This window comes from Balaenoptera acutorostrata, chromosome 9 (assembly GCF_949987535.1).
Source record: "Balaenoptera acutorostrata chromosome 9, mBalAcu1.1, whole genome shotgun sequence".
NCBI lineage: Eukaryota > Metazoa > Chordata > Mammalia > Artiodactyla > Balaenopteridae > Balaenoptera > Balaenoptera acutorostrata.
In genome coordinates, this window is record NC_080072.1 from 103172365 (window position 1) to 103199413 (window position 27049).

The following is a 27049-nucleotide window of genomic DNA, read 5'->3' on the forward strand; positions in this document are numbered from 1 at the left end:
GGAGACCCTCCAACACTAGCAGGTAGGTCTGGTTCAGTCTCCTGTGTGGTCACTGCTCCTTCCCTTGAGTCCCGATGTGCACACTGCTTTGTGTGTACCCTCCAAGAGTGGAGTCTCTGTTTCCCCCAGTCTTGTTGAAGTCCTGCAATCAAATCCCGCTAGCCTTCAAAGTCTGATTCTCTAGGAATTCCTCCTCCTCTTGCGGGACCCCCAGATTGAGAAGCCTGACATGGGGCTCAGAACCTTCACTCCAGTGGGTGTACTTCTGTGGTATAAGTGTTCTCCAGTTTGTGAGTCACCCACCCAGCAGTTATGGGATTTGATTTTATTGTGATGGCACCCCTCCTACCGTCTCATTGTGGCTTCTCCTTTGTCTTGGTTGTGGGGTATCTTTTTTGGTGAGTTCCAGTGTCTTCCTGTCGATGATTGTTCAGCAGTTAGTTGTGATTCTGGTGTTCTTGCAAGAGGGAGTGAGAGCATGTCCTTCTACTCTGCCATCTTGAACCAATCTCTAGTGCCTGCTTTCTTGTGTAGATTTTTGTCATGGCCCCTGAGCACTCACTCTCATTCTGAAGATCTAGGAAATGGAGGGATTTTCATTCTGTTTTTCAGTGTGTTTCAGAATGTCACCAAACACATACATGACGTCTTTTCGTGTAGAGAGAGCAGTTTTCTAAATCAAAAGAATAGATCAAAGGTAATTGGGTTAAATTAAAACCCAAAGATCAGGGAAAAGATAATATGGGATGACTTGATCTTTTAAAATTTGTTGAAGTCTCACAGGTGTCCTGAATAAACTTGTAGATGTGCTTATAGTGTCTTGACTCAATTTCTCTTCTGTGAAACTGGAATAATAAGATTAAATGAGGGACTTCCCTGGCGGTTTAGTGGTTAAGACTCTGTGTTGCCACTGCAGGGGGCGTGGGTTTGATCCCTGGTCAGGAAACTAAGATCCCACATGCTGCGGAGCAACTAAGCCCGTGCACCACAGCTACTGAGCCCATGTGCCACAACTATGGAAACTCGCGCGCCTCAAGCGCATGCTCCGCAACAAAGAGAAGCCACCACGATGAGAAGCCCACGCACCGCAATGAAGAGTAGCCCCTGCTTGCTGCAACTAGAGAAAGCCCACACGCAGCAATGAAGACCCAACACAGCCAAAAATAAATAAATAAATGTTTAAAAAAAAACAAAAACCGAAGCCTAGCTCTCACCACCCTCCCCAACCCCCAGACACTCTGATTTAATCGGGTACAGGGTGTGACCAGGCATTGGGATATGTAAAAACTACTAGGTGTAGTAAAGTTTGGAAATCACTGGCATAGACCATTCATTGGATTTATAATTGATCCTGGCTGAAAATCTAGGACTGATGGGCAGGAACATTTTTGAAAAAGGAGATACTCAGGAGTCAGTTATTCTATTTGGATAGAGTTATAAGAAAATTGGTAGAGAGTGTTGGCAGGCACGGTGACACGGGCTTTGACTAATATATAGAAGCATCCCCATCCCCAGCAAATTCTCTTCCCAGTGGGCTAGGGGACAGGTCTTTGTATCCTAGTGGGCTGCATTTGGCTCTAGGGAAAGGTTTTATCCTGCTAAAGTTTGACCTAACGGGTGGGCATTGTTTTAGTGGCAGTGTTGGTTTACCATAGGGTGGAATTGGTGTTAGAGCTATCTGAATCCTCATCCCTCTCTCCCCACCCTTCTGGCCATTTCTTGCTTCAATTTTAATTATGTAGACATCACTGCTCCTCATGTGAGAGATGCAGTATTCATGAGATGTCTTGGTTTACAGCTGGGTCAGAGGCAATCAATATACCTATTCGGAACCCCTGACCCAGGTTCCATGGATTAAAGTCTGGGTTTGGGACCTCAGAGATGGCAGAGTGGAAATCTGTGGACCATCAGTTCTCCTACATTAATGGTTCATAAAACATGGACAAGCATTAATTCTGAAAGAGATATTTAATACGGTCTCCCGAGTACCTGTTGACCACAGTACACCAAGTCTCTTACACTAAAAGACTGACTTAGAAGACCTATAATGGTCCCTTCTCATATTTTAAATTCTTTGGAGACAGGTGGACCTCTGGCCAACAATTTAACTTCTTTTTTGCTCTTCCAAATTTCGTGAAGGACTGTTGTGTTTCTGTGTCCCACTTCTGCCTCCTTGCACCCCTTTCCCTCTTTGACTGCAGCCAGCTGATGGTGGCAGCATTGTAGCATGGCACGGCTGAGAATGGACTGTGGGGTCAGAAACTCTGGTTTCTCTGTCCACTGTGTGATCTGGGGAAATTATTTAATCTCTGAGATATCTCCGTTTCCTCATCTGTAAAGGAGGGTTGATGTGAGGATTAAATGAGGGAGTGCATATTAAATGTATAAAATCTGTCTGGCTCATAGAGTGCTCTAGATGCTTTTAGCCATTTTCTTCTTACTGAATAACTCAAGGGCAAGGATGGTGTCTTACTCCTCTAAGCTGCTGTTTGCTCATCCCTGTAGAGTAGGAATATATCAGGGAGCATCAGTCAGGAGATTGACACCACACCAATAAGCTGAACAGGGAAAGTTTAATATGAAGAATCATTAACAAGTGTAAACGAGTGCAGCAGACTCTAAGGAACACAGGAATAACAGAGGTAGGGAGCAGCCACTGCCTCTAGGAACAAATTTGTAAGGGTGGTCCCCACACAGGGCGGAGATTCAGAGCTCATTCTGGAGGGCAGTGGCTGTTGCCCAGTATATGGCACAGAAAGTTCCTGAGACGCTGCAGGGTGGGGCACATAAACCGAAAACCACCATGGGATGCTGGTGATGCTCGCCAGGAGGCTGGTGAAACGCTCACGGGGCGCAGCTCCAGCATCACAAGACGAGGCAAAGAAGGGTGGATTTGGAGCTGAGGGGCAATAAATGGATAACTGGCCTAAGTAAATAGGAGGGATAGAACTTACCTTGCAGGGTTGTGTTGAGGACTAGATGCAGTATTATGATAGTAACTGGTTATGATTAAATGCCAGTGACCTGGGAAGTGCCTTTTCCTTAGTAGGTGTTTATTTATGGAAATAGCATGGTGTGGTGCAAACATGGATTTTAGAAATACTAGTGTGACCTTGGGTAGGGAGAGGCTTCTATACTCAGTTTCTTCATTTATTTGATTAAATAAAAGTTTTACTAGTAAATATATAATAAAGTAAAATATGTGACTAGCACATGGTCGAGTCTCAGTAAGTGTTAGATCTTTGTTCCTTTTCCTTCTTTGACTTACCCCACACACTTCAGGAATCTCCTAGATGCTTATGCTTCAGAAAAGCACTTGTGCTTTGGATGATGGTCGTGATAGAGTCAGGTTCACTTTTGCCTGTCATTCCCCATAATTCAACAAATTCAGATCTAGTTAAAATCTTTGAAGTATTTGCTATGTAAAAATTCTTTTGTTTTTGTTGGGATGGGAGTAGGATTCAAAGATAAGACCTTATCTTTTATCATCCCTACCTCCCATTCTTGTCCACAACAGCTGTTAAGCACTTGAGGTGAACAAGATGCTGTGTAGACACCGACCTTCTTTTTATAGCATGTGATTGAATGGGATTGGGTTGAATGGGACCATTTGGTTCAATTGGATTTGCAGGTATACATTAACTTCTTTTTCTTCCCCAAGTCCTCCAGGGTGCTCTTTGGAAAGTGCTTTTGATACTGCACAAGACTCTCAGAAACCTCTTTTCCTTTCAAAAATAGAAACTAATGTCAGTTTTCCATATCTCTACGGGAAAGGTTTAATTCAGAAAAAGATAACTACTTTTACCTCAATTTCCTAAATTCATTTACAGGAAAGCAGTTTGGGAATTTAGGCAGCAAATAGCTCAGCCGTTGAAACGTGGAGATTGAGTCCGGGAGCAGGAGTTCCATCTGTCCAGTCGGCTCTGTTCTGGTCACAGCAAGCGCTCTGAGGCTCAGCCAGCCTCTTCGGAGTTTGTGCTGTGACTTTGAGGAAGGATGAGGCAAACAGTGCAATCTGTAAACACTGTGAGTTTGAAAAGGCCCCTTCCCTCCTCATGACAAGTTAGTAGCCTTCTTTTCATACACAATTAATGGTTAAGAGTAGGACTCGGCTAAGGGGGTCTGGGTTTCAGAAACATGCTCGACTGTTTATTAACCATATACTATAGGAAGGCTATTAAACCCTCTTTCTCATGGTTTTCGTTCATCAGAAAAGCGGGGATGATGAGTACCTGTTTCTTACCGTTGCTGGTAGAATTAAATGAGACCATTTACATCAGAGACTTAGCAAATTGCACTGCATGTAGAAAATACTCTATTTCTGTTTTTTGGGGTTTTTTTGTGTTTAATTTTTGGCTGCGTTGGGCCTTCGTTGCTGGGGGCGGGCTTTCTCTAGTTGCGGCGAGCGGGGGCTACTCTTCGTTGCGGTGCGTGGGCTTCTCATTGCAGTGGCTTCTCTTGTTGTGGAGCACGGGCTCTAGGCTCGCAGGCTTCAGTGGTTGTGGCTCATGGGTTCTAGAGCGCAGGCTCAGTAGTTGTGACGCACGGGCTTAGTTGCTCCGAGGCACGTGGGATCTTCCCGGACCAGGGCTCGAACCCGTGTCCCCTGCACTGGCAGGTGGATTCTTAACCACTGCGCCACCAGGGAAGCCCCTGTAACTTTCTTATTATTTAATGAGGTCCAATTTGGGAGGAGCAGGCAAAGAACATTTTGGAAACTGAGGAAATATCATGCACTTACCACATGCATCTTTAGGAACTGACATCTTTCTTAGATTCAGACTCAACTGAAGGCTTCTGAATGCCTGTCTCACCACTAGAAGATATATTTTGTTGTGTTTTTTAAAAATAGCTATTTTTTGAATCAGTACTGATAATAATTTTCATTTATTGGATAGACACTGTGTCAGATACAGTGAAAAGCTTGTTATTTGTATTTACCTCTCTTAATCCTCACACAGTCCAGTAATATTCTGTTATTTTTGTGACTACTTAAAGAATTTAAAGTCTGAAGCCAGAGGCTAACTTCAAGGGTCACAAAATTAGTACAGTAAGTCCCCTACATACAAACGAGCTCTGTTTCGAGAGCGTGTTCCTAAGTCCAATTTGTTCGTTAAGTCCAACAAAGTTAGCCTAGGTACCCAACTAACACAATCGGCTATATAGTACTGTACTGTAATACGTTTATACTACTTTTCACACAAATAATACATAAAAAACAAACACAACAATGAAAACATTTTTAATCTTACAGTACCTTGAAAGGTACCATAGTACAGTACAACAGCTAGCATACATGGGCACGTTTTGCATCTTTGAAAGTTCACAACTTGAAGGTTTGTATGTAGGGGACTTAGTGTAATTGAGAGAACCAGCTTTTGAAGTCATTTTTGTCTGATCTCTGTGTCTGCCCTTTTAACCCATTGCTATCAATCTAAATCATGAAGATACTGATACTATCGGGCTATGTAGAGCTGTTTCAGAAGAAAGGTGAAATCTGTGCCTTTTATAGCGGAAGAAGCAAAGCCTCCAAAAAAAAGTCAGTATGATTTGTCCAAAGTCACAGAGTAAGTGAATGGAGAAGGCAAGACAAGGGCTCGGGCCCACCAACCCTTTTGTTTACTGTCTTAATGGAGGACGGGACAGTCAGTGCAAAGATATTTACTGATACCTGTGCTGTACCCAGTACTCCTACGAGTTGGAGGGACATGAAGGAAGTTGCCTACAATCTTCTTAGGGAGATAAAACCAACAGAATGAACAACAGAATCTACAATTAAGTTCTAAATTCTGTACTACAGTTAGAAGCTCAGAGGTGGAGGACGCAGCCAGCTTCTCCTGGGTGCTTTTTCATACGTTTATTTTAGTCTTTCATTTTTTTTGGCCCTGTAAGAGAGGAAATACCTATTTTTGGCTTTTTCAGATGAACAAACTGTGTCTGAGAAGGGGGTGGCAGGGCAACTTGGAGCCACAGAGCCAGAAAGCAGCAAAGCATAGCTTTGCTTTGAATGCAGATCTGACCCCCAAAGTCCGAGATCTTTCCCTGGAGTAACAGAAGGGGAGGTGGGTGGGTGGTCCACAGCGAGATCATCATTTCAGAAGAGGTGGGACTTGACCAGACAAGCGGGGGCAGGTAGAACTGGGGCAGTGCTTGCGTCCCAGGGCGTTGCCAGCACACCTTTCTGTGGCGCTGAAATTCCTCTAGGTAACTGAGGTGGGACAGTTACCAAACCTTGGTGCTTCCTAAACACCATGAAGCTGCTATTCTCTCAACTGGTTGCAGGTAGAAACAATCCCAGAAGGACCTTTCTTGATGAGCCTGTAGGGCTTGGCAATCATAGAGTGAGACTTTTTGCCAACAGATGCCCAAGAAGTATTAGCTCCCAGCCTGAGTCTGGTGAGCAGGACACAGGTGGCGTTGATGAATTATAGTTATTATTCACCTTCAGCATGTTATCCTGTGCAGCTGCAGCAGGCAGACAAAACTCTGCCCTTTAGGGACATCCAAAGAGTGAGAATGTGTAAACCAACACTTTGCTACTCAAAGTGTGGTCTGTGGAATAGCAACATGGACATCACCTGGGAGTTTGATAGAAAGGCCGACTCTTGGGCCCTCTGTCCCTCCCACAGATACTACATCAGAATCTGTGGTTTAACAAGATCCTCAACTGATTAAAGTTCGAGAAACACTGAGCTCACCGTCACCATTGTTTTTGTTGTTTTGGGCCCGGGTTTGGGGTTCCTCTGCTCCTCCCCTCAAATGATGACGGTGGTACTCAAAATTCTCACAGTCATACTTGGGGTGTCATGGGATTTCAGGTCAGGTGATCTGGATTCCCAGCTCAACCTTTCTTGCCGTGGGGACCCTCCACCTTTCCAGGGCCCAGCATCCTTATGTTAGTTGTCGTAACAAGGCCTATGTATACGATTGTTGTGGAAATCAAATGAATTAATGTGAGTGAAAGTGCTTTGTAAGCCATGAATGACTTTCACAGTATTCATTAATAGTGTTGTTGAATAGAATACCTCTCATCTGAAAGAACATTCGTCTTGGGGCTGCTTCCGTACTAGCGCTGCATTCCAGTGAATGGACAGGAAAAAAAAAATTTTTTTTTGAGGTGCTGCTTAGAGTTTGAAAACTCAGATGACTGTGCTTTGTCATGAATGTAAGTGTTGTACTTGTTAAGGGTCTGACCTGCAGGTATCACGGTCTGCTGCCTTGGAAGTCGGGGAGGCTGCCCTGAAGAGGCCCTTGCCATTTTCTGTTAAAGACTGTGGTCTCCAGTGCCGCCTTCCTCCTTTCCTCTGTTCCTGAGGCTCAGGCCGTAAGAGCAGCTGTCATCCTTTGAAAGATGCAAGGCTCTCTTCTGAGCCAGGCACTTGTGTTTTGATTTAGTATCACCTCCTTGATACAGGTTGACCTAATAGGCGACACCTGGGAAATAACTGGTGGCAGCGAAGGGAGCAGAATCTCTCAGGGGCATCATCTTGTGTTTTGTCAGATTTGGGGATGGAGAGGAAATAACGCTCGTCGCCCCAGCGGCCCTGTCCTCCAGGACGGCATGAATAATTGAGAGCTGGCAAGCCCGACTGACTGTGCACCAAAGAGTTGCATTATGTAAAGCGGCAGGCGGCGGGGTGTGCGTGCGCGTGTGTGCGTGCGTGTGTGCGAGTGTGTCTGCGCGCCAGAGGGGTGCGTGTCTGAGTGTGTCTGTGCGCTGTGCGCGTGCGTGCAGGAGCTCGGGAACAGCTGTCTGGGAGGGAGTCCGAGGGAGAGAGAGAAAGGGAGTGAGGGCCGGGAGAGAGGGGCTCGGCGTGGCCGCATGACCACACCAAGCGCCGGCCGCCAGGGAGGTGGGGGGAAGACATTCAAGGGGATTCACGCTTACAATTCCAGAGCGTTTCGAAACAGCAGAGAAAGGAAGCTCCCCCAGCTTGTGAGAGCCCTGCCCCCGCCGTTAGCCACAGGGCTGTGGGATGGTCATGGAGGTGCGTGCCCTCCGGCATCCTCAGGGCCCCCCGCTCCCCGCCCCTCCCCCCACTGCCCAGTGCATGAATGAATGAGCTCTGCCCTGCGCTCCACTACCTTCCCAATGGCTGCCAGGTTAGTGCTCACTCGTGCTGACGCTTGTGTGTGTGTATATGTCAGTCCATCTTTGTCTTCTCCAGGCATTTTTTTGGAAGGGGCGTCTATGCAGGGCTTGGGTGGGGGACCTGTCTTATCTGGCTGCGTGCTTTTTCCAGCTGGCGCAGGCGGCTGGAGCTGCCGAGAACACAAACCTTTCCCGGCTCAGTAAATCCGGAGTCCATGTTGTTTGCTTCTGTTCTGTGTTGGGGGATCTGAAATCAGCCAGCGTGACATCATGCTGCAGAGATGCCACATTCTTTTTCCTCCCTGGCTTTTTTCTCTCCCCCTTCCTCACCTCCGTCATAGTAGCACTGCCCTAGCTGAGCTTTGGAGCACTGAGGGGTGGGCCTGGGGCTGGTGGAGGGAGGGGTTAGGTTGAGGCTGGTGGGGTCCCCTTGGCCAGCAAGACTTATTCAGGGTCCCCGAACTCGGAGAAAAGAGGGCAGAGGATTGCATTAGCGGTGCGTCACGGAGAGCTGGCCGGAGCTTCTGGGGGAGGTGTGGACAGGCCATGTGCTCCTGTTCTCCACCCACCGGCTTAGCTCTGGGGTGCCCCTGGTGGGGGAGAGGTGACCAGAGCAGTGGTTAGCAAGGGAGGGGAGGCGGGCTGGAGGGTTAGAAGGCAGGCCACCCTCTCAGATGTAGACAGATCCGGCTCCTCCTGCGGTGAAGAGCCGTGGGACGGATGGATAAGTCGGGCTAGCAGGGGGAGGGCACCAGAGGGGAAGTCGATAGCTCCCGTCTCAGGGAAATAAAGGGATTTGTTTATTCTTTGGCTTAGCCAGCATTTGGCTCAGAGAGTTGCCATGTGTTTTCAGAAAATAGGTACCCAGTGGCGGGGGCCTTACTCCCCCACGCCTCCTTGTATTGTTAGTTATTTGCTTAATTTAGATAAGTGGAGGGTAGGGGAGGACTTGAAGCTCTGTCTCCCTGGGGACTCAGCCAAGCGCCCAGCCAGGGCTGGGGAAAGGGATCTTTGCCTCTTTACTTTCTCTGACACTTGTTAGCAGATCGCTTCTGTGGACACCGCCTGACTCCTCTGCTTCCCGCCTCTTCTCTCCCGGCAGCCTTAAGGTGGGCCTGCTTTCCTGCTTTGCCTTGGATAGCACTCCACAGGTTAGCGAAGTTCGGGACGGGCTGGAAAGAGCTGGCTTTGGAAGAAGGGAAGAGAAAGGGACGTTTCGGGGAGCTGCCGTTGGCAGGAGAGTGTCAGTGTCAAGGCCATGGACGGTAGTACCCCTTTGGGAGAGAATGGAGGAGTGGGAGCTTCTGTCATCCTACCTGGAAAAAAACCCCTCCTCCCTTCCCTGGCCCTACACATGTCTTCTGCAGGCGGCAGCCGGCCTGCAGCCCCTTCCTTCCACTGTGGAGTCGTCAAGCACAGGTGCCTGTTCGGTGGGACACAGATACCCTCCTCTTCAACTTGACGGAGGAGAGGCAGACTCACAGAACAGAACTCTCAAGGTCACACATTTTGTGAGACTAGGGTTTGCTAGCTGTTTCTGTAAGGAGCCAGAGAGTGAATACTTTGGGCTTTGTGGGCCAGGCCACCTCTCTTGTAATGCTTTGTACAGCGGAAGCAGCCACAGACGTATAAGGATGAACGCACGTGGCTGTTTTCCCAATAAAACTTTATTTATGGACTCTGAAATTTCCCTTTCATATAATTTTCACACGTCACAAGATATTCTTTTTTTTTTTTTCTCCCCCAACCGTTTAAAAATGTAAGAACCATTTTTAGCTTGTGGGTCACACAAAAATGGGTGGTAGGCCGGATTTGGCCTGTGGGTCGTAGTTTGCTGACCCATGAAGTAGTCCTGATTTGAACGGCCTGATAATCACCTGAGACCTCCTTAGGAAAGTGTGAAGGGCGTGCGCAGCCTTCACTGTGCACGTGTTCGCACACACGCACCCTTCTATTCCGGTGACAGATGAGACAGGGCTGGATTCAGTTTTCCTGATGGCCTCAGACAGAACCTCACAGCATTGCTCTCGGCCAGCCAGGCGAAACCTCACCTTCTCTGTAAGTCAGGCAGTAAGGGTCCAAGGAGCAAATGTTTGGACTAGAAGGAGGGAAAGCATTTGCGAAGGACATGACATCTCCAGAATCTCTTAAGGGCTGTGGTTTTGTATCTGGCCTGGAAATATGCATATAAACGTTCCGAATTGTAGTATCACCTGAGTTGGGCTGAGGACTGAGTGGGTTCTTCTTCATCCCACTGGAACTTGGGTTTGTCTGGTTGGGGGAAGGAATGGTGGGGGCGGGGAGTGTCCCTTGTAGGGGTGCATACATACGTTACACGTGCCCGCGCTCTCCTTAGCCTGGAGGCTGTAGCCAGAGACTCATAAGAGAAGAGTGACTAATTCCAGATTCCTCTGATTCAGAATATGACTCCAAAAATATATGTTTGCACTCTGATTTCCAGAGCACATGGAGTGATGGTTCTGCTCTATTCTGAGGTCATCAGAGCACTTCTTTTCTGTCCTACAACCGTTTCTGGGCTCCACAGTTTAAGGGCGATTGAGATGAACTGGAATTCGTTCAGAGGAGAGCGAACCCAGTGGCTAAGGGATCCATAGTTGTGCTGTGTGAGGGATGGGCAGAGGGACCAGCAAGTCTGGAGAAGAAAAGACTGAGGGAGCCTGAGAGCCACGTCAAAAGCGCCATGTGGAAGAGGAGTGAGATTTATTCTACACCTGCCAAGCGGGTAGATAGATATAGGACCTTTGGTGGGAAGCCACAGGAAACAGATTGAGCTTAAAATAAGAAGAGTTGTCCTAAGGTGAAATGAGTTACATCATCATTTAATTATCTCTCTGTCACTTGAGGTAGACTCTAAACAAAGATTAGGTGGAGATGTAGGAGAAATGATTTTAAACTTCTAAAAATAGGGTTGAGGCATTAGATTCATTCCACCCAGAGGAATTATAACAGGGTTTTTTTTTTTTTTTAATCATAAAGAACTTGCTGATGGTAGCAGAAGACAATGAGAAGGCTCAGAGGAGGAAGCCCTGGAATTTTGTACTCTGAATATATTTTAAGAGAGGGTACAGCCTCTCTTGGGTGACATAGGTATCTGCTTGCAACCGGGCAGATTGGCCGACCCCTCTTACAGATCTCTTTGTTCTAAAATTTCTATGATTTTTACGTAATGGTTATTCTTCAGCCTGCTTCTGTTTGATCTCTGGCAGAAAGTGAGTCAGAACTGGATTTGAATCCATAGGTTCTGGAGGCGATGAGCCATACACTTGGCTCAAAAGGCGAGGTTGGGGAGGAGTGACGGGAGGGAAGGGTGCACCCAATGCTGCTCCTTACCCCATCCACCTGTATACACCCTGCACACCCCTTAGCCTGCCTGCCTGGCTGGGAACTTTCTCCTGACAGCACGGCAGCGGCCTCTGGTGCCTGAGATGGCGTGGCCCTGACGAGAGGGAGAGCTGCTGATGCTGAGTTAACTAGGGGCCCAGACTGCCTGGATCTTGTTTCTGGATCCTTTGCCTGATGTAGATCGGGGTCCCTGTGTCTCAGAGAAGCCGCTGTTCTCAGGAGTTCATGGTGTGTCCTTTATACGCTCTTTGTCACCCCCTCTCACGTCTCTGTCTCTGTCTCTGTGGGGGGCTAAGATATATTCACACTCACTCTTCTTGCATAACGAAAGCCGAAGCTCAGGGAGGAGGGGTTTGCCCCAAGATTATACACAGCGAAGGGGCTGAGTCGGGCGGGACTGCCCAGCTCCCTTGACAGGTGATGAGGGGAACTGTTTGACTGAATCCAAGTAGGTCTTAACCGCAGGGTTAATTACATGTCTGTCTCTCTCATGGATGGTGGGTTCCTTAGAGGTAGAGCCTGTTTCCCTAATGCCTAGAGCATTATCTGGAGCATGTTCTCTTCAGCTGTTTGTTAGATGGATGGATGGATGGACAGACGGATGGATCCGGCACAAGTTCCTTTCAGTTTTAGTAGTAACATTTCTCTTGCGCGGGATGGGGGAGGGGGCCCTTGTGGAGCAAACTTAGAACAAGCTGGACGTTCTATTCAGTTGAACTCCTCCCTGCCTTGTTCTGGTGATTTGTGGCCCCCCAATGGATTGGAAATCTCCTTCAAGGAAGGGGCTTCCTGGAATAGCTTAGCACCTTTCCACTTTCACAAGGTCCCGTTCTCCTGAGTGTTGAGGCTTCTGAAATACTTTGGGTAGATTGTACTTAGATTTGACTGAGATTGATAGTGAGTCAAGTGTAACAGTATAAAGACCCTACTGTGTGCCCAGCATGTTTAGTACTGTGTATGTAATCCTTGCGTATCTACCAAGAACAACGGCAAGTCGCTGCCCTGTGGGGCCCTCAGGATGAATACGTATCACACAGTAGGAGACACATACTAGGTGTTCAGTAAATGCTTGTTTAATGACATCCAATCCACAAGGTCAGCTTAACTGTGTAGCTCAGAGAGAGCTGGATGGAGAATGATCACCGAGAATCGTGGAGAAGTAAGGACCGTGGCGCTTAAAATTAAGTCCCTTTGGAGCTGTTCCAACACATGTGCGTTGGAACCTAACCACCTAATGGGTGCTCTCTCCTAGGAAACCTGAAGTGGGGGTGGGGGGAGGTGCCTATTGACAGGGCCTCAAAGAGGAAATTCCTGTGTCCCGTGGGAGGTGAGATTACATGACCACTGAGACCCCTTCCAGACTACAGACTGTCAGAGTGCAGTTCGGTCAACACTGCCTGTGAATCCGGCAGGACTGTTTCCCAAATGTTAGGTGTTTGTCCTGTTGTGAACAAACTCAGAGAAAGGAAATTGTACACCACCAGTAAGTTCCTATGTTTAATTTCAGCATCTTCAGCTTCATGTTAAGTCTTTATCCTCCTAGCCCTGTGGAAGTGGGGACTAGCTGAAGATGTGAATACCAGCAATTTGTATTCTCATCCCTTGTCTTTGCCTCGTGGACAGGACAGAATTTAGAAACAGGATGCAATTCCTTAGCTGGAAACTGACTTCCTACTTCTAACCCCCTTTTTCCCTCCATGAGCAGATTATAGGAAGCCCTTTACTTTGGGGATGCACTGTCTAATTAGTTGGGTTTTTTGTTTGTTTGTTTGTTTGTTTGTTTTTAGCTTCTTCCGGTCATCCTAGTAAGCTAGATTGTGATCATCCAGTAGGCAGGGAACACAGGTACACAGAAAGATAAAGTGACTTTTCTCAAGGGCACAAAACAGCTCAGTATTTAAACTCAAACATGTACACTTACGTCTAGACAAAGTGATCAGGCCAGCAAAGTCTGGAAGTGATGTCACATTTTAGTTTTCATGGATACAGAAGTCAGAACAAGAACCAATGGGCTGTTATAAGAAGGCAGATTTGGGGCAGGCTTAAGAAAGAAATATCTAACAGAGTGGCTGAACAGTGGCTTTAAAATGAGTGCATTTCTTTATTCATGCAATACATATCTGTGATCCCCAGTCATTGAGCTAGAGGCACTGGGGAACCACATAATAGACAAGGCCCCGGCCCCCATGGAGTGTTCAATCTAGTGTAAGCAACTCAACAACAAAGAATTAGACTACTTCAGCTCCTGATAAGTGCCGTGAAGGTGGGAAATGGCACGATGTGATAGTGATTGCCTGGAGACAGGGAGGCTGCATTAGATGCAGTGGTCCTTCAAGACAGGCTGCTTGGGGGAGGTGACATTTGAACTTTGATCTAAAAGTTGAAAAGGAATCAAAATTCAAAACTCTAGAGTGAGAGTTCTGTGGCAGGGGTGAACTTGCTGTGTTGGAGGAACAGAAAGGTCCAAGGAGGCCAGAATAGATTGAGGGAGAAAGTGGTACAAGAGAAAGTTGAGGAAACAGATTCCTGAGTTTAGATCCCAGGAGTTGGATTGCTAGTCATTAAGTCCATCCCTCCAGAAGGTTACGACAAGGACACAGGATGGATTTGGTGCGGCCTGTGAACCCTTTGCGCAAAACAATTCATGTCTGACTTTGACTTCTGACACTGGTTCTGTAGTGTCATCAGAGTTTTCAAAGGTTATCATCATTTGTTCCTCTTTGAAATGTCCATAGAGATAACTGGAGCCCTGCCTTCTCCCTCAGCTCTGGCAGGACCCAAACAAACTTATTTTGTTTTTGTAGGAAGGAGGAAAAGTGGGTCAGCCTGTTTTGGCATTTCAGGCATGGAGTCTTGGTTCTATTGCGGGCCCTGGTCTCCATGGAAATGAAAAATAGTGTTTGTCATGCCTGTTCCTGGATTGAATTCCAAACTCTGGGCTGAACAGAAGCTGTAGGAAAGCCAGGGAGTGGGGGGAGTAGGGTGGATGGAGGCTGCAGCCATTGTGATGAGCGATCTCTCCTTGGCTTGTGTTGGAAAGTCAGACAACCTTTGCCCGCTCTCCAGCCCTGTCTTCACCCATCACCTCTCTGGACCAAGAACACCAGTAGTAGGGTAACTGATGTTCTTCTGCCTTTCTCCTTGGCCAAACACTTTCCATGTACCTTGCCCTTTCATTAATTGCTCAGTTAATAAGTTCATCAACAACTGAAGTCAATGCTAAGACTTTCCCCACAAGTAGTTCCTTCCAGGCTTAAGTAGCACCCTAATGAGAATGTGTCTAGTATGTACCTAGAAGGTATTAAATTAGCCAGCTGGCTGCAGATGTTTTGGATGGGCTCTGCCACCTTTCATTCCCTTTGTAAGATTAAAAAAAAATTAACTTTCCATAGGTACTTGAACAAGATAGGTAAGGAAGAATGGGTCCGTGGAACTTACTGACCATAAGAAGTGCCCTGAATTACCTACACAATATCTACAGAGATGGAGACTAATGAGGGATGGAGTGCAGAGAGAGGGTGGGGCCTGGGCCACGTGGACCCTGTGAACCAATGTTTGGATGACCAGTGGCCAGATAGTGAGTCTGGAGAATTGTCAGGCTTCCATTTGTAAGGTGTCTCTGCCCATGGTCTGACCTGGCAACAGTCTAGTTCCACCTTCTTGGTTCCAAATTTCACACAGAACCTTTCCCTGAACACTGTGTATATGTCACCCAAACGCCCAACTTGGAAAGCCCCCGGGGCATTTCAGCAAGTTACTAGAACAGAAGAGCGGGAGCGAGATGTTCATCTCTGTGTAAATCTTGCTCTTGCAGCAGTGGAGGGAGGCCTGCTCAGTGTCAGGCTCTGCAGTTGCGCTGTATGAGCTGTGTTAGGAAAGAAAGGCATCATCCCAGGATTCCTCTCCTTCCCTGCCCTTTGCTGAAATGCAACACGATGCTACATTCAGGCCAAAGTGTGGCATGCTGGGACCAGGCTGAGAGAGACCTGCTTTAGCATAAGTTGGGAAGAGAACCTCTATGCCATAAACAAACAAACCAACAAAAAACCCCAGCAACAACAAAAAGGCATCTCTTCAGAAGCTGTCTGGCCCCTTTCTTCAAGCAGGTAATCACAGTTTGACGCAAAAAGCACACTTGGCTTTTTCTCCCTAAGAGAAGGCGTTGGACCCAATGGCAGAGTTGTTGCCGGGTTTAGATTCTAAGTGATAGGCTCTCAAAGAGTGAATTCTATACACGGTCACCAGGAGCTCCTGTTAGGAGGAACGATAGTACATTTTTCCATCCTTTCAAGACCCCACCCCATCCAGTACCCTAAAAAGCACGGGGGGGAAAAGCTACTGAGACTTAACCCTGCTGAGCACCCTCTCCAGCTGCCTGTTAACCCCTTGGTGGACAGTCACATCGTCTCCCCGGGCCTGTGCTTCCATCCGTAACAGTAAGAGGACTCTGACTCTTTTTCTGCAACAGTCATCCCTCGGGCACCTGAGACTGTGGTTTTATTTTCATGGGTAAAGGGGGCCAAGACCTGGAGCTCCGGCGTGTCATAACAAGAACTGAGGCAGGCCTGGGAAATGTTTTTTTCTAAGTGACTTGGTATTTTGCTCTCCAAGGAGGAGGGCCCAAGGGGAATTTGGGGCCCAGCTGGGATTTGTGATCTGGGCTATTTTTCCTCCTCTGCGAAGTTCTGGTTGGGTCTGCCCTTCCCATCTACCGTGCTGTGGATTTATGGGTACAGAGACACTAAGTGACAAGCAGGAATACAGAGAGGGATTGAAAAACAACCATCTTCAGGGAATCCTCGTCAACTCTGAATCTGGAACCAGTTTAGGTGGACAGATCTAATGGAGGCATTTGCAGGAAGCATGTACATTTCATGCAACTATTATGCACATACACCTATGGCCATATTATCTCAGACACTGGAACATGTGCTATGGGAAAATTCAAAGTGGAGCTGGCTAATTTGCATGGATATTTGCAGTGCTATTATAAAGAGCTGAGGAGGATTACTGATGAAACTTCAGAATTGGCATGGGGATGGGAGGGGCATAGCTAGATAACAGAATAGTCGGCTGTTAGGAATTAGGAAGCGCTCAATATCGGAATCAGCTTTAACTAGATGCTACTAAAGGCAGGGAGGGGAGCGGTGTTTGTAATATGGCTGTGGGCGTGGGATCTAATGATAATTGTCAGGCTCCTGCACCAAAAAAAGGTGTGCTGAGTCGTAGTATTACTTTGAGAACCACACCTTCATGCCCACTCCCCAGCAACCCTGGGGTCTCTTCCATTGGCACTTCCTCTGACAAGCTCAACTGATTTGCTGTTACAGCCCACCCACCCGGCAGACACTGAACAGCTGATGCACTCAAGAGAGTTACAAGCAGGTTTCTGTCATCTGGGGCAGATACGGTCACTTATCCCTTGATCCTTATAGGGTTTAGTCCTTGGGAACACTGGTTCTCAAATTTTGGGGTGCATCAGAATGAGCTATGGTGCTTGTTTAAAATGCGGATTCATAAGACCATCCCCTGGAAATTGTCATTTATTGAGTGGGGGTGGGGCTGGGATTTTGCACTTCAAGAAAGCACCCCACGTGGATTTGGTCCCTCCTATGGGAAGTAATGTTTGGGAGCATTCAAAGCATGTCCATATAACCCTCTGAGGAAAAAGGGCAAGGATAATTATTCCACTTTTTACAGAGAGGGACAAAAACCTTCTTAATAACAGCAGCTCAGAAATAGTTATTGATCATTCATTATGTATCGGGCACTGCACTAAAGATTTCACTTACGTTATTTCACTTAACACAACAATCCCCTGAGATAGGTATTAGTATCTCTCATTGGTCCGATGAGAAAAATAAGACTTAGAGGCCGGGGTCACACAGCAAGTGGCAAAGCTGGGACTCAACGCTGAGCCTGCTTACGCTGCACACTGGCGATTAATCCTGACCCTGCAGAGCCCAAGCAGGCCTTCGGCAAACAAACGTTTCATTTGAAATTGGCTTTCTAAATTTCTAATTAAATGCTCTTTCTATTAGGGTGGGGTGCGCTGGAATGTATTAGGCAGTCTTTAAAAAATTACCAGTATGGGGCACTGAAGTTGTGACAGCCATACGTTTGATCATCCAGGTCATGGCAGAGCTGGGCTCAGGGTGAACCATAGAGTGAACATGAAGTGTCCAGGGGTGGGAAGGAGGGGGTCTGATTGGGAATGAGCCAGGGCCGGAACGCACAGTGACCTGAGAGCCAGAAAGGAGCCTCTGGGGGTGGGGCGACAGGTACATATCTTGCAATCCCTGGGGCAGAAACAGTTAACTTTGCTGCAAGCAAACAAGTTAACTTAAATGAGGAGCACTGGGGGGCTTCCCTGGTGGCGCAGTGGTTAAGAATCCGCCTGCCAATGCAGGGGACACAGGTTCGAGTCCTGGTCCGGGAAGATCCCACATGCCGCGGAGCAACTAAGCCCGCAAGCCGCAACTACTGAGCCCGCGTGCCACAACTACTGAAGCCCGTGCGCCTAGAGCCCGTGCTCCACAGCAAGAGAAGCCACCGCAATGAGAAGCCCACGCACCGAATCGAAGAGTAGCCCCCGCTCACCGCAACTAGAGAAAGCCCGCGTGCAGCAACAGAGACCCGACACAGAGCCAAAAATAAATAAATAAAATACATTTTTTTAAAAAATGAGGAGCACTGGGACACCAGCTGACTATCCTGCTCTGCTCGGGGGTCTGAAACCGTGTGGGTGGCTGATCAGGGAGCTGGCCTGCAGGACTACACGGGCGGAAGGATGGAAACAGAAGGCCAAGCAGACCGGGGCCGTGGCTCCCACGTCTCGAGCGGGGGTGGGAGATACGGCCAGGAGGGTCGCCACAGGAGGCCCAAGAGCCTTGGTCCTCTTTCCACGTGCCCCTGTTTCTCAGGGACTTCAGCCAGACCTAACTATGGGAAGCAGGATCAAACTGTAGCATGAGGTACTGTGGTCAGACTTAAGGAAGCACTATTTGTCAGCAAAGTAACCAGGGGAGGAGTGACATAGTCTTTGATGGAGGTTTTAAAATAGGAGAGATGGGGAACTTCCCTGGCGTTCCAGTGGTTAAGACTTCGCCTTCCACTGCAGGGGGTGCGGGTTTGATCCCTGGTCGGGAAGCTAAGATCCCACGTGCCTAGTGGCCAAAAAACCAAAAAACATAAAACAGAAGCAACATTGTAACAAATTCAATAAAGACTTTAAAAATGGTCCATATCAAAAAAAATAATAGTCATAAAATAAAATAGGAGAGATGGGAAGTGAATGAATGACCTCTGGCCCCCCCCCCCCCCCCGCCCCTCAGGGGTTAAAGGTGGTTCAGGGGGTCTCAGCTGACCTGTTACTGGGGAGAGTTGATGAGGACAAGAATCTCTTAAGTATTCTCTCAAGTGTGTTATGCTTCAAAAACACACAGTTCCTTGTACTGCTCTGTGTACTCCATGCTATTTTAGGCCTTCATACCTTTGTTCATGCTGTTGTTTTGGTTTTTGTGGGTTGTCTTTTTTTTGTTGTTTTCAGGAACGTTCTCTTCCCTCCTACTACCACGCCCTTCACCTGGCTCACTCTGACACATTTTTTTTTTTTCACACACACTATTTTATTTTTACAAGAGATAAATAGACTGACACCAAGCATTGTACATGGATGACCACAGCAAAAGCAACAATGATTGCAATTACCAAACATGAAACACACTCATACTATGTCATAATATTGACATTCAGTCCAGTAATCCTCCACTGTAACAGCTCCTTTACTTTGCAGTGAAAATTGATTTGTATATTCTTTGCCTCTGAGTCCTTGTTGGATTTTTTTTTTTTTTAATTCAGACAGAAAGTCACAAAAATCATCCTCATCCTCATCAGTTCACTCAGTCCCATGTAATTAACTCTGACACATTTTTCAGGACCCAGCTTAAGTCTCAAGGCCATATCTTCAAGGAAGCCTTTCTTGACCTCTAAGGTTCCTTTCCTCTCTCCTGTCACACCACTTGTTGCTTATATTAAAATGACAGGAATACGTGTCTAGCTCTTCCCGATGGTAATGTCCCAAGCACAAGGATCCTTTTGACTCATCAGTATGAACTTGAACGCCTAGTATTATTCCAGGTGTTCAATAAATGTTTGTGGAACAGAAGATCCAGATGTGAAGTCCTATCCCCTTGGCCAGGCACTTAACCTCTATTTCTCAGGTTTCTTTTTTTTTTATTTTTTTATTTAATTTAATTTATTTATTTATTTATGGCTGTGTTGGGTCTTCATTCTGTGCAAGGGCTTTCTCTAGTCGCGGCAAGCGGGGGCCACTCTTCATCGCGGTGCGCGGGCCTCTCACTATCGCGGCCTCTCTTGTTGCGGAGCACGGGCTCCAGACGCGCAGGCTCAGTAATTGTGGCTCACGGGCCCAGCTGCTCCGCGGCATGTGGGATTCTTCCCAGACCAGGGCTCGAACCCGTGTCCCCTGCATTGGCAGGCAGATTCTCAACCACTGCGCCACCAGGGAAGCCCTCTCAGGTTTCTTGTATGTGAAGTTAAGAGTTGGCTATGTTAATTCTGAAATCTGAAAGGGGGGGTCTTACGCCAATAGCCCCTCCAAAATCCGTGTCTTCCTTTCTTTCTACAGCAAACCGAAGGTCATTTTTAGCTTTAAAATCCAAGGATTTTGAAATACAATGTAATACTATCGCTAATAAGGGTGGCAGGATCAGATTAATGGCACACATCGTAGAGTTTGTTGGAAAAACAGTATTACAGGTTATGAGATTCATAAGAATTGGTTTTATTTGCTCAGCAGGACACCCGAATCTGTAGGATGATGGAGTGCCTTTTAAAAGAGTTTTAGGGGGAATTCCCTGGCGGTCCAGTGGTTAGTACTCGGCACTTTAACTGCCGAGGGCCCGGGTTCCATCCCTGGTCGGGGAACTAAGATCCCACAAGCCGCACAGCGTGGCCAAAGGAAAAAATACTAAATAAAAAAGCTTAGTAAAAGTAAAAGAGTTTTAGGAATCGAACGAGTCTAGCTGTGATTTTGCCGAGTTAGGACTGTAGTAGCTCCTAACATTTCTTCCTGTTTAGCGAAGGATCAGAGTGGAGGTGGAGCATGGGGTGGGGCGTGAGGGTGATACTTGGGCTTAGTCTTGAGTGTAAGTGTTGGGTGGGAAAGACTGATACAACGTGGAAGAGTGAGGGAGCGTGCCAGGGGACCCATGAATAGGCCTTGATGGCTGAGGCCGAGTGTGTCCTGGGAGGAGGAGCCAAGCCGGAGCTTTCAAAGGCAGCTTGGAGTCGACAGTTGGGGAACTTCTGTACCATAGTTTGGAGTTCAGATTTTATTCCAGGGAGGTAGAAAAGCATAGAGGGCTTTAACCAGGGGCAGAGGAGGGCCAAAAATGACCCATTTACTTTTTGTGGAAAGTTCATTTTGACAGTGAAATAGAGAACGGATTGAAGGCTAGAGGCAGAAAGTTGATTCCTTCTTTCTTTCCATCCGTTCAGCTCCCCATCAATCCTGTTCATCTATCCTCCTGTCTCGTCACCCAGCAAACAGACATTGCTGAATGCTTGGTTCTGGGAACAAGCTCTATAATCAGATAGGCCTACGTTTGATTAGGCCTCTCCAGCCACTTACCCATGTGTGTGACTCTGGGCAAACTACTTAATTTGTCAGTCGTTCGATTTAGCACCTGAAAAACAGGACTGATAATATCCATTAATACTTCACAGGTTCGTTGGGAAGATTAAATGAGAGAATGCCGTAATAAATGCTTGCCACTGTGCCAGGAATTCATAAGCACTGATAAACTTTTAGCTATTTGTATTAATATTAGCAGGTTGGAGGTGCAGATTTGGGGGCTGTTGTGATCCTGGGGGTTGTTAAAGCCGTGGGTGTGCACTAGAATGAGACTCGCTTCAGGCGTTAGCTGAGCTCATACTACTTACAGAGCGTCCCGTTGAGCAGGGAGGGAGGCTCAGAGGTGTGCGCCCAGGCGTGTGCAGGTCTTCACTTTAACACCAGGCAGAACGTGTTAAATGCTTTGGTCAGTTCAGTGGTGGAGATTTACAAAAGCTTTTTGGAGAAGGTGGGGTTTGAAATGGGTCTTAAAAGATGAACAGGACTCCATTGGGTACGTATGAACGGAGAGAGCGCTTCACGCACAAGTGGTGAGTTGGGGAGGTAGGGGGCAGGAGAAGAAGAATGTGTATTAAGAAAACCAGGGGAAGATAAGTAGGACGAGAAGATGGGCACCCTTTGAGCGAGTACAAGGAGAAAGTATTGAGATCTAGGGAAAGTGTCAAATTATTTTCAGTAGAGAGCTTTGAATTCCATGCTGAGGATTTTGGACTTTAATAGGAACGCTAGTAGGGGGCAGAAAGATAGTATCAGGCTTTTATTTAGAAAGATTCAAGGACAAAGGTGTGAATGGGCACGAAAGAGGAAAGGAGAGGAGAAAACTGCTTAGAAGGTTATTAGAAAAGTCTAGGCCGGAGGCATTGAGAGCTTGAACTAGAGCCCTGGGGGTGGAAGGGAGGGATGGGTCGTGGGAGCTTTAGGGAAATGGAATTGATGGGCTTCAGTGGCTCACTTTTTGTGGGGTGAGATGCAAGAGATGGGCCTGCAGCTTGAGAGAGCAGGAAATGAGGATGGCATTGAGGATGGGCAGCAGTGGGAGGCGGCTTGGGAGGAAAGACGGCAAGCTCAGTTTTGAATCTCAGGTGCTCGGGAGACACGTCCGTTTGGAGGAAACGTCACGGTGGCACCGGGTTGCTGGGCTGAAGCTAACAGGGCCAGAAGCAGGTAGAGGAGTCCTCTGCTTCCGGGCATAGTTGAAGTCATGGAAAACAGGAACTGGCTCAGGTGGTGAAGGGCCCACCTTTGGGGAAGGACTGAATTTCAGGTGGAGGAGCCAGGGGGGAGCCCGCTGCTGAGACAGGAGGAGGAGTGGAAGAGAGAGGCGTGTGTCGTCAGGGAGACGGGGAGAGATTTTCAAGAGCAGCACAAATCAACAGCCTTATAAGCACAGAGAGTAAAATGGCGTGTGATAGTGTACATCGTCTGTTGACTGAAGTGGTTTTTTTTTTCTTCTAACATCTTTATTGGAGTATAATTGCTTTACAATGGTGTGTTCGTTTCTGCTTTATAACAAAGTGAATCAGCTACACATATACATATGTTCCCATATCTCTTCCCTCTTGCATCTCCCTCCCTCCCACCCTCCCTATCCCACCCCTCTAGGTGGTCACAAAGCACCGAGCTGATCTCCCTGTGCTATGCGGCTGCTTCCCACTGGCTATCTATTTTACATTTGGTAGTGTATATATGTCCATGTCACTCTCTCACTTTGTCACAGCTTACCCTTCCCCCTCCCCGTGTCCTCAAGTCCATTCTCTAGTAGGTCTGTCTTTATTCCCGTCTTGCCACTAGGTTCTTCATGACCTTTTTTTTTTCTTTTTTTCCTTAGATTCCATATATATGTGTTAGCATACTGTATTTGTTTATCTCTTTCTGACTTACTTCACTCTGTATGACAGACTCTAACTCCATCCACCTCACTACAAATAACTCAATTTCGTTTCTTTTTATGGCTGAGTAATATTCCATTGTATATATGTGCCACATCTTCTTTATCCATTCATCCGATGATGGACACTTAGGTTGTTTCCATGTCCTGACTATTGTAAATAGAGCTGCAATGAACATTTTGGTACATGATTCTTTTTGAATTATGGTTTTCTCAGGGTTGACTGAAGTGTTGAAAGCAGAGTTTTTAGTACCCGTCGGGTGGCATATGGAGGGTCAGCTGATGTGGGGTCACTAGGGGCGGAGGACATCTCCTAGACACGTCGACCACGAGCGCCTGAGGTTCATGCGGTTTTGGATAGTTGGGGTGAGTTTCCTCCCGGTTGGAATTTTTTGCCCACCCCTTGCTCGAATCTTCCCTCAACAGGCAGTTTTCTCAGGGATTCAGAGTTTGAGGAAGGATAAAGGGAGCTCCTTTCTATTCCTGGGTCTGGAATCACCCTGTGTGGGGATGTCCCTTACCTCGGGAAAAGACAGGAGCCCAGCCGTGGGTCCGCGTGTCCGAGACGGGCGTGCACTTGGTGTCATCCACTCCTGCTCTCGCTTCTCTGAGCGAACTAGTTGAGGTGTGGGGCAGAGGTCCGGTCCTGGCTGTTCTTCCAGTGAAGCCGTGCCAGGAGACGGTTCCAGCCCTGGAGTGTTTGGCCGAGGGCTGAGGTTGGCCCAAGAGGGGTGGGGGGGCTGCCCCCAGAGAGGTGAGCACCTGATCCTGCTCCTTGGACCATCCCGAGGCCCCCAGCCCCCACCCCAGGGCGGGTCCAAGGAGCCACTTGCTGCTATTCTAAGGCCCAGCTCTTCCAACCGAGGGAGAAGAACGTAATTTCCTTTGTCCAGGGTTTGGCTGGAGATGGTAGTGGATGAGTTCAGAAGTCGGAGAGGATAAGGATGTTGGCGGTGGGGTGAGAACTTGAAGAGGCGCTTTCTAAATCACAGTTGTTGTTGGTATTATAACTGAGTTTCCAAATTCAAATTCTGTTTGGGGATAAAGCAAAACATTCGGCCTTACGTGTCCCCATACACCCTCTGGTCACGTTTGGCTTCCTTTACTCTGGTCTCCTTTTGCTTCTTCTCTCCATCCGTTTCCTTCCAAAAATCAGAGCCCTTCCCTCGCCCCACTGCTGCCCTCCTCCTGCACTTGCTGGTTTGGGCTTTTGGGCTTCCTTCCTTTTCTCTCTGCCAAGGATCCCCAGGTGGAAGGTTCTGCTGAAAGGGGCGTGGTTTTCATTGCAGGTGGGTCCGATGGGACATCTGAGGTTGCAGCTGGATCTTCATGCAAATGGCAGTGTTCCCCGCCCTGCACTCCACTCGCTGAGGGAAGGTGGGGATGCAGCTTCCCAGGGTGCTTCCTGGGGCCCTGACAGCCTTGCATCCATCCGGCTGTGCCCAGAGCCCCGACCCTGCTCTGACTGCCCTGTGCCAGGCCCTGGGCTTTTCACCCCCTCCCCTCGTGCTTCTTTGGCTTTCCAGTCTCAACGTGGGCTTTGTTTCCCGTTTCCCGTCTCTTTCCTCCATAACCTTTCCTCCCCCCGTCTCTTTCCTTCCTCCGTCTCTTTCCTTCCTCCATTCTCTCAGAGCAAAGCAAGCACCTGTTAGAACTTAACTGCACTTAATTTTCCTCTCCTCTTCCTTTCTTCATCTCCCCTAGTCCATTAAGAACACAAGCTAAATATTTACACAGTTTATAAGCCTTGGCGTGAGGGGATTTGGTACGGTGGGATGTACAAGGTACCTTTTGCAAGTGAATTTGGGGGAGGAGACATGGCATGTGAGAACTTCCGCTGCATTCATCTTTGCCCTGGGCGAGGGGAGCAGGAACCAGTCTGGCTTACAAGGAGATAGAATAGTGCGGGTGAGTTACAAGTCAGAAGACCCAGATTTTGTTTCTAAGCCCTCTGTGATCAGAGGACACATGATCCTCTTTGCCATGCACTGGTCTTCATTTTAAAAATAGGACTTACGGCACTTGTCATTACTACCTTGGTGGAATGATTTAAGGACCCAGTGAAATAATATGTTGTGAATGCTTTGGAGAGTGGGATTATTTTTGTTATTTTTATGGGCAAATATCTCCAAAACCAAATGTAGAAACTGGATTTTGCAGCATGTATAAAATGAGCTGATAGTATTGATATGATCTCTAATGAGCCTTTCAGATCTTAAATTCCGTGTTCCCTAGACAGTTCTTGGCATATAATGGGGGGGCGGGGGGGGTCCTAACAATATCTGATGGATGGATGGACAGACAGATGGTCGGATGGATGGCTGGGTGAACGAATCTCTCCATGTCTAATTGCCCTACTTACCCCTTTATATTGCTATTTCCATTTCACATGGACACCACCGCCCCCTCCTGGCCAGTAGCAGTATTATGGTGCAGCAAGTCCGTAGCTGGGCCCTTTGCTCCCTATTTCTCCCCAGCCCCGAACCCTGGCTCCCCGAGCTGGCTCGTTGGGACCCGTCTTTGGCCTTCAGTCACTGACTGCTCGTCTCTCCTCCTCCTCCCTCTCCACCCCGCCCCCTCTCTCCGTCTGCCCCTGCAGCACTGCCAGTAACTCCAACCGCAGCACGCCGGCCTGCTCCCCCATCCTCCGGAAGCGGTCTCGCTCGCCACCCGCTCAGAGCCCGGACGGAGACACCATGGTGGAGAAGGGCTCAGACCACTCCTCAGACAAGTCGCCGTCCACGCCGGAGCAGGGCGTGCAGCGCAGCTGCTCCTTGCAGTCGGGCCGCAGCGCTGGCAAGAACTCCAAGGTGAGCCCGACCCCGCCGGGGACTCTGTCCTCGCTCACTAGCCGGCTGCAGGGAAGCTGGCAGTGGGGGGACGGTGAGGCAGAGAACCCCGTCATCGAGGGACCTGGCGTGATTGGCCGGCCCCTAGTGTCCCAGAGATAGCCTTGATTCAGTGAGGCGAGGCGGGGCCGTCAGGGGAGACCCTAGTTAAATGTTATCATCTCAGCTAAGCACTCCGAGAGGGCCCGGGCAGCTGGAAAAATGACTCCGCAATGACCGTTATCTCTCTTTAGGGGCTAGGGAGCCTCACATGCCTTGAGACTTGGAGGAGAGGTGCTCTGGGGGTCAGGAGGGGTCATCTGTTTAGCCCTGCTACCTCTTCCAAATTTGGGGTAGAAGGGAACATTATTTGGGACAACTGTAGTGCCAGGAAGGGAGTCCTCAGGGAAGGTTGCGGAATGCCGTTTTAACCTCCGCCCTGGCCATCACCCTGCCTGGCCTTTGGTAATAACCTACTTGGTACTCATCCGGCCAAGAGGACGGTGACAGGGCTCTCCATCCCTCCCAGGTGTGTACGAGTTGCCACCTGAGCCCTGGGCCTTTGCCTAAGGAGGGGCATAAAATAAGCCCTGGGGGGCCTGGGCTACTTATGGTCCCCAGAGACGTTCTTCTCCCCAACCCCCCACCCCCTTAGTCCTTTGGGAAGCAGGAGATGTCTTTGCCTAGATGCTCCTTCAAAAGCTTCTCTTACCTGCTGGACTCACAGGCCCTGGGGAGGGGAGGGGACGCCGGGAGGCTCGGGAGCTGGCTTCCCACCTGAATTTGTCTTTTGATTTCTTGTTCTTCCTCTTCTCCCCCCCCCCCCCCACCCCATCTCCCAAATACCTTCTTTGCATGCATGGTCTTAGTCTCACAAGCGCCTCTCAAAAGTAAGCCATCTTTTGTCTCTGTCTTTGGTCTCCCCTCCGGTGTTGAATTGTCTGTAGTGCTCCGCACCCCTCCCTCTTCCCTCGCCCATCTTGGCCCATGCGTCTGGCTTGGCCCCTTTCCCAGAAGGGCCGGCCCCACTGCCCCTGGCAGGCTGGCTGAGGTCACTGAGCGGACCATTCCCACTGCACCCGGAGTCGGAGACCAGACCCCCCCCCCCCCCCCCCCCCCCGTGTCTCTGCCTGCGCCGCAAACACTGCCTCGGCTGGGCGTCTGTTCCCTACTTACCTGGTACCATGTAGAAGCAGGGTCCTGCCAGGGCTTAGGTTCAT

The 27049-nt window shown here is 48.3% G+C and overlaps 1 protein-coding gene across 3 annotated transcripts in view; it reads left to right on the top strand.

Annotated features, from left to right (window-relative positions):
• The window catches only part of GRAMD1B (GRAM domain containing 1B), a 181409-nt gene that overhangs the window by 108104 nt on the left and 46256 nt on the right, over nt 1–27049 (top strand). For 2 of the 3 annotated variants that reach the window (XM_028162448.2, XM_057552848.1), the window contains exons 3-4: nt 25601–25811; nt 26699–26719. In XM_028162448.2, coding sequence (XP_028018249.2) covers nt 25601–25811; nt 26699–26719 — 232 coding nt within the window. The remainder of the gene's footprint in view (nt 1–25600; nt 25812–26698; nt 26720–27049) is intronic. The other variant, XM_057552847.1, reaches the window with a different exon arrangement.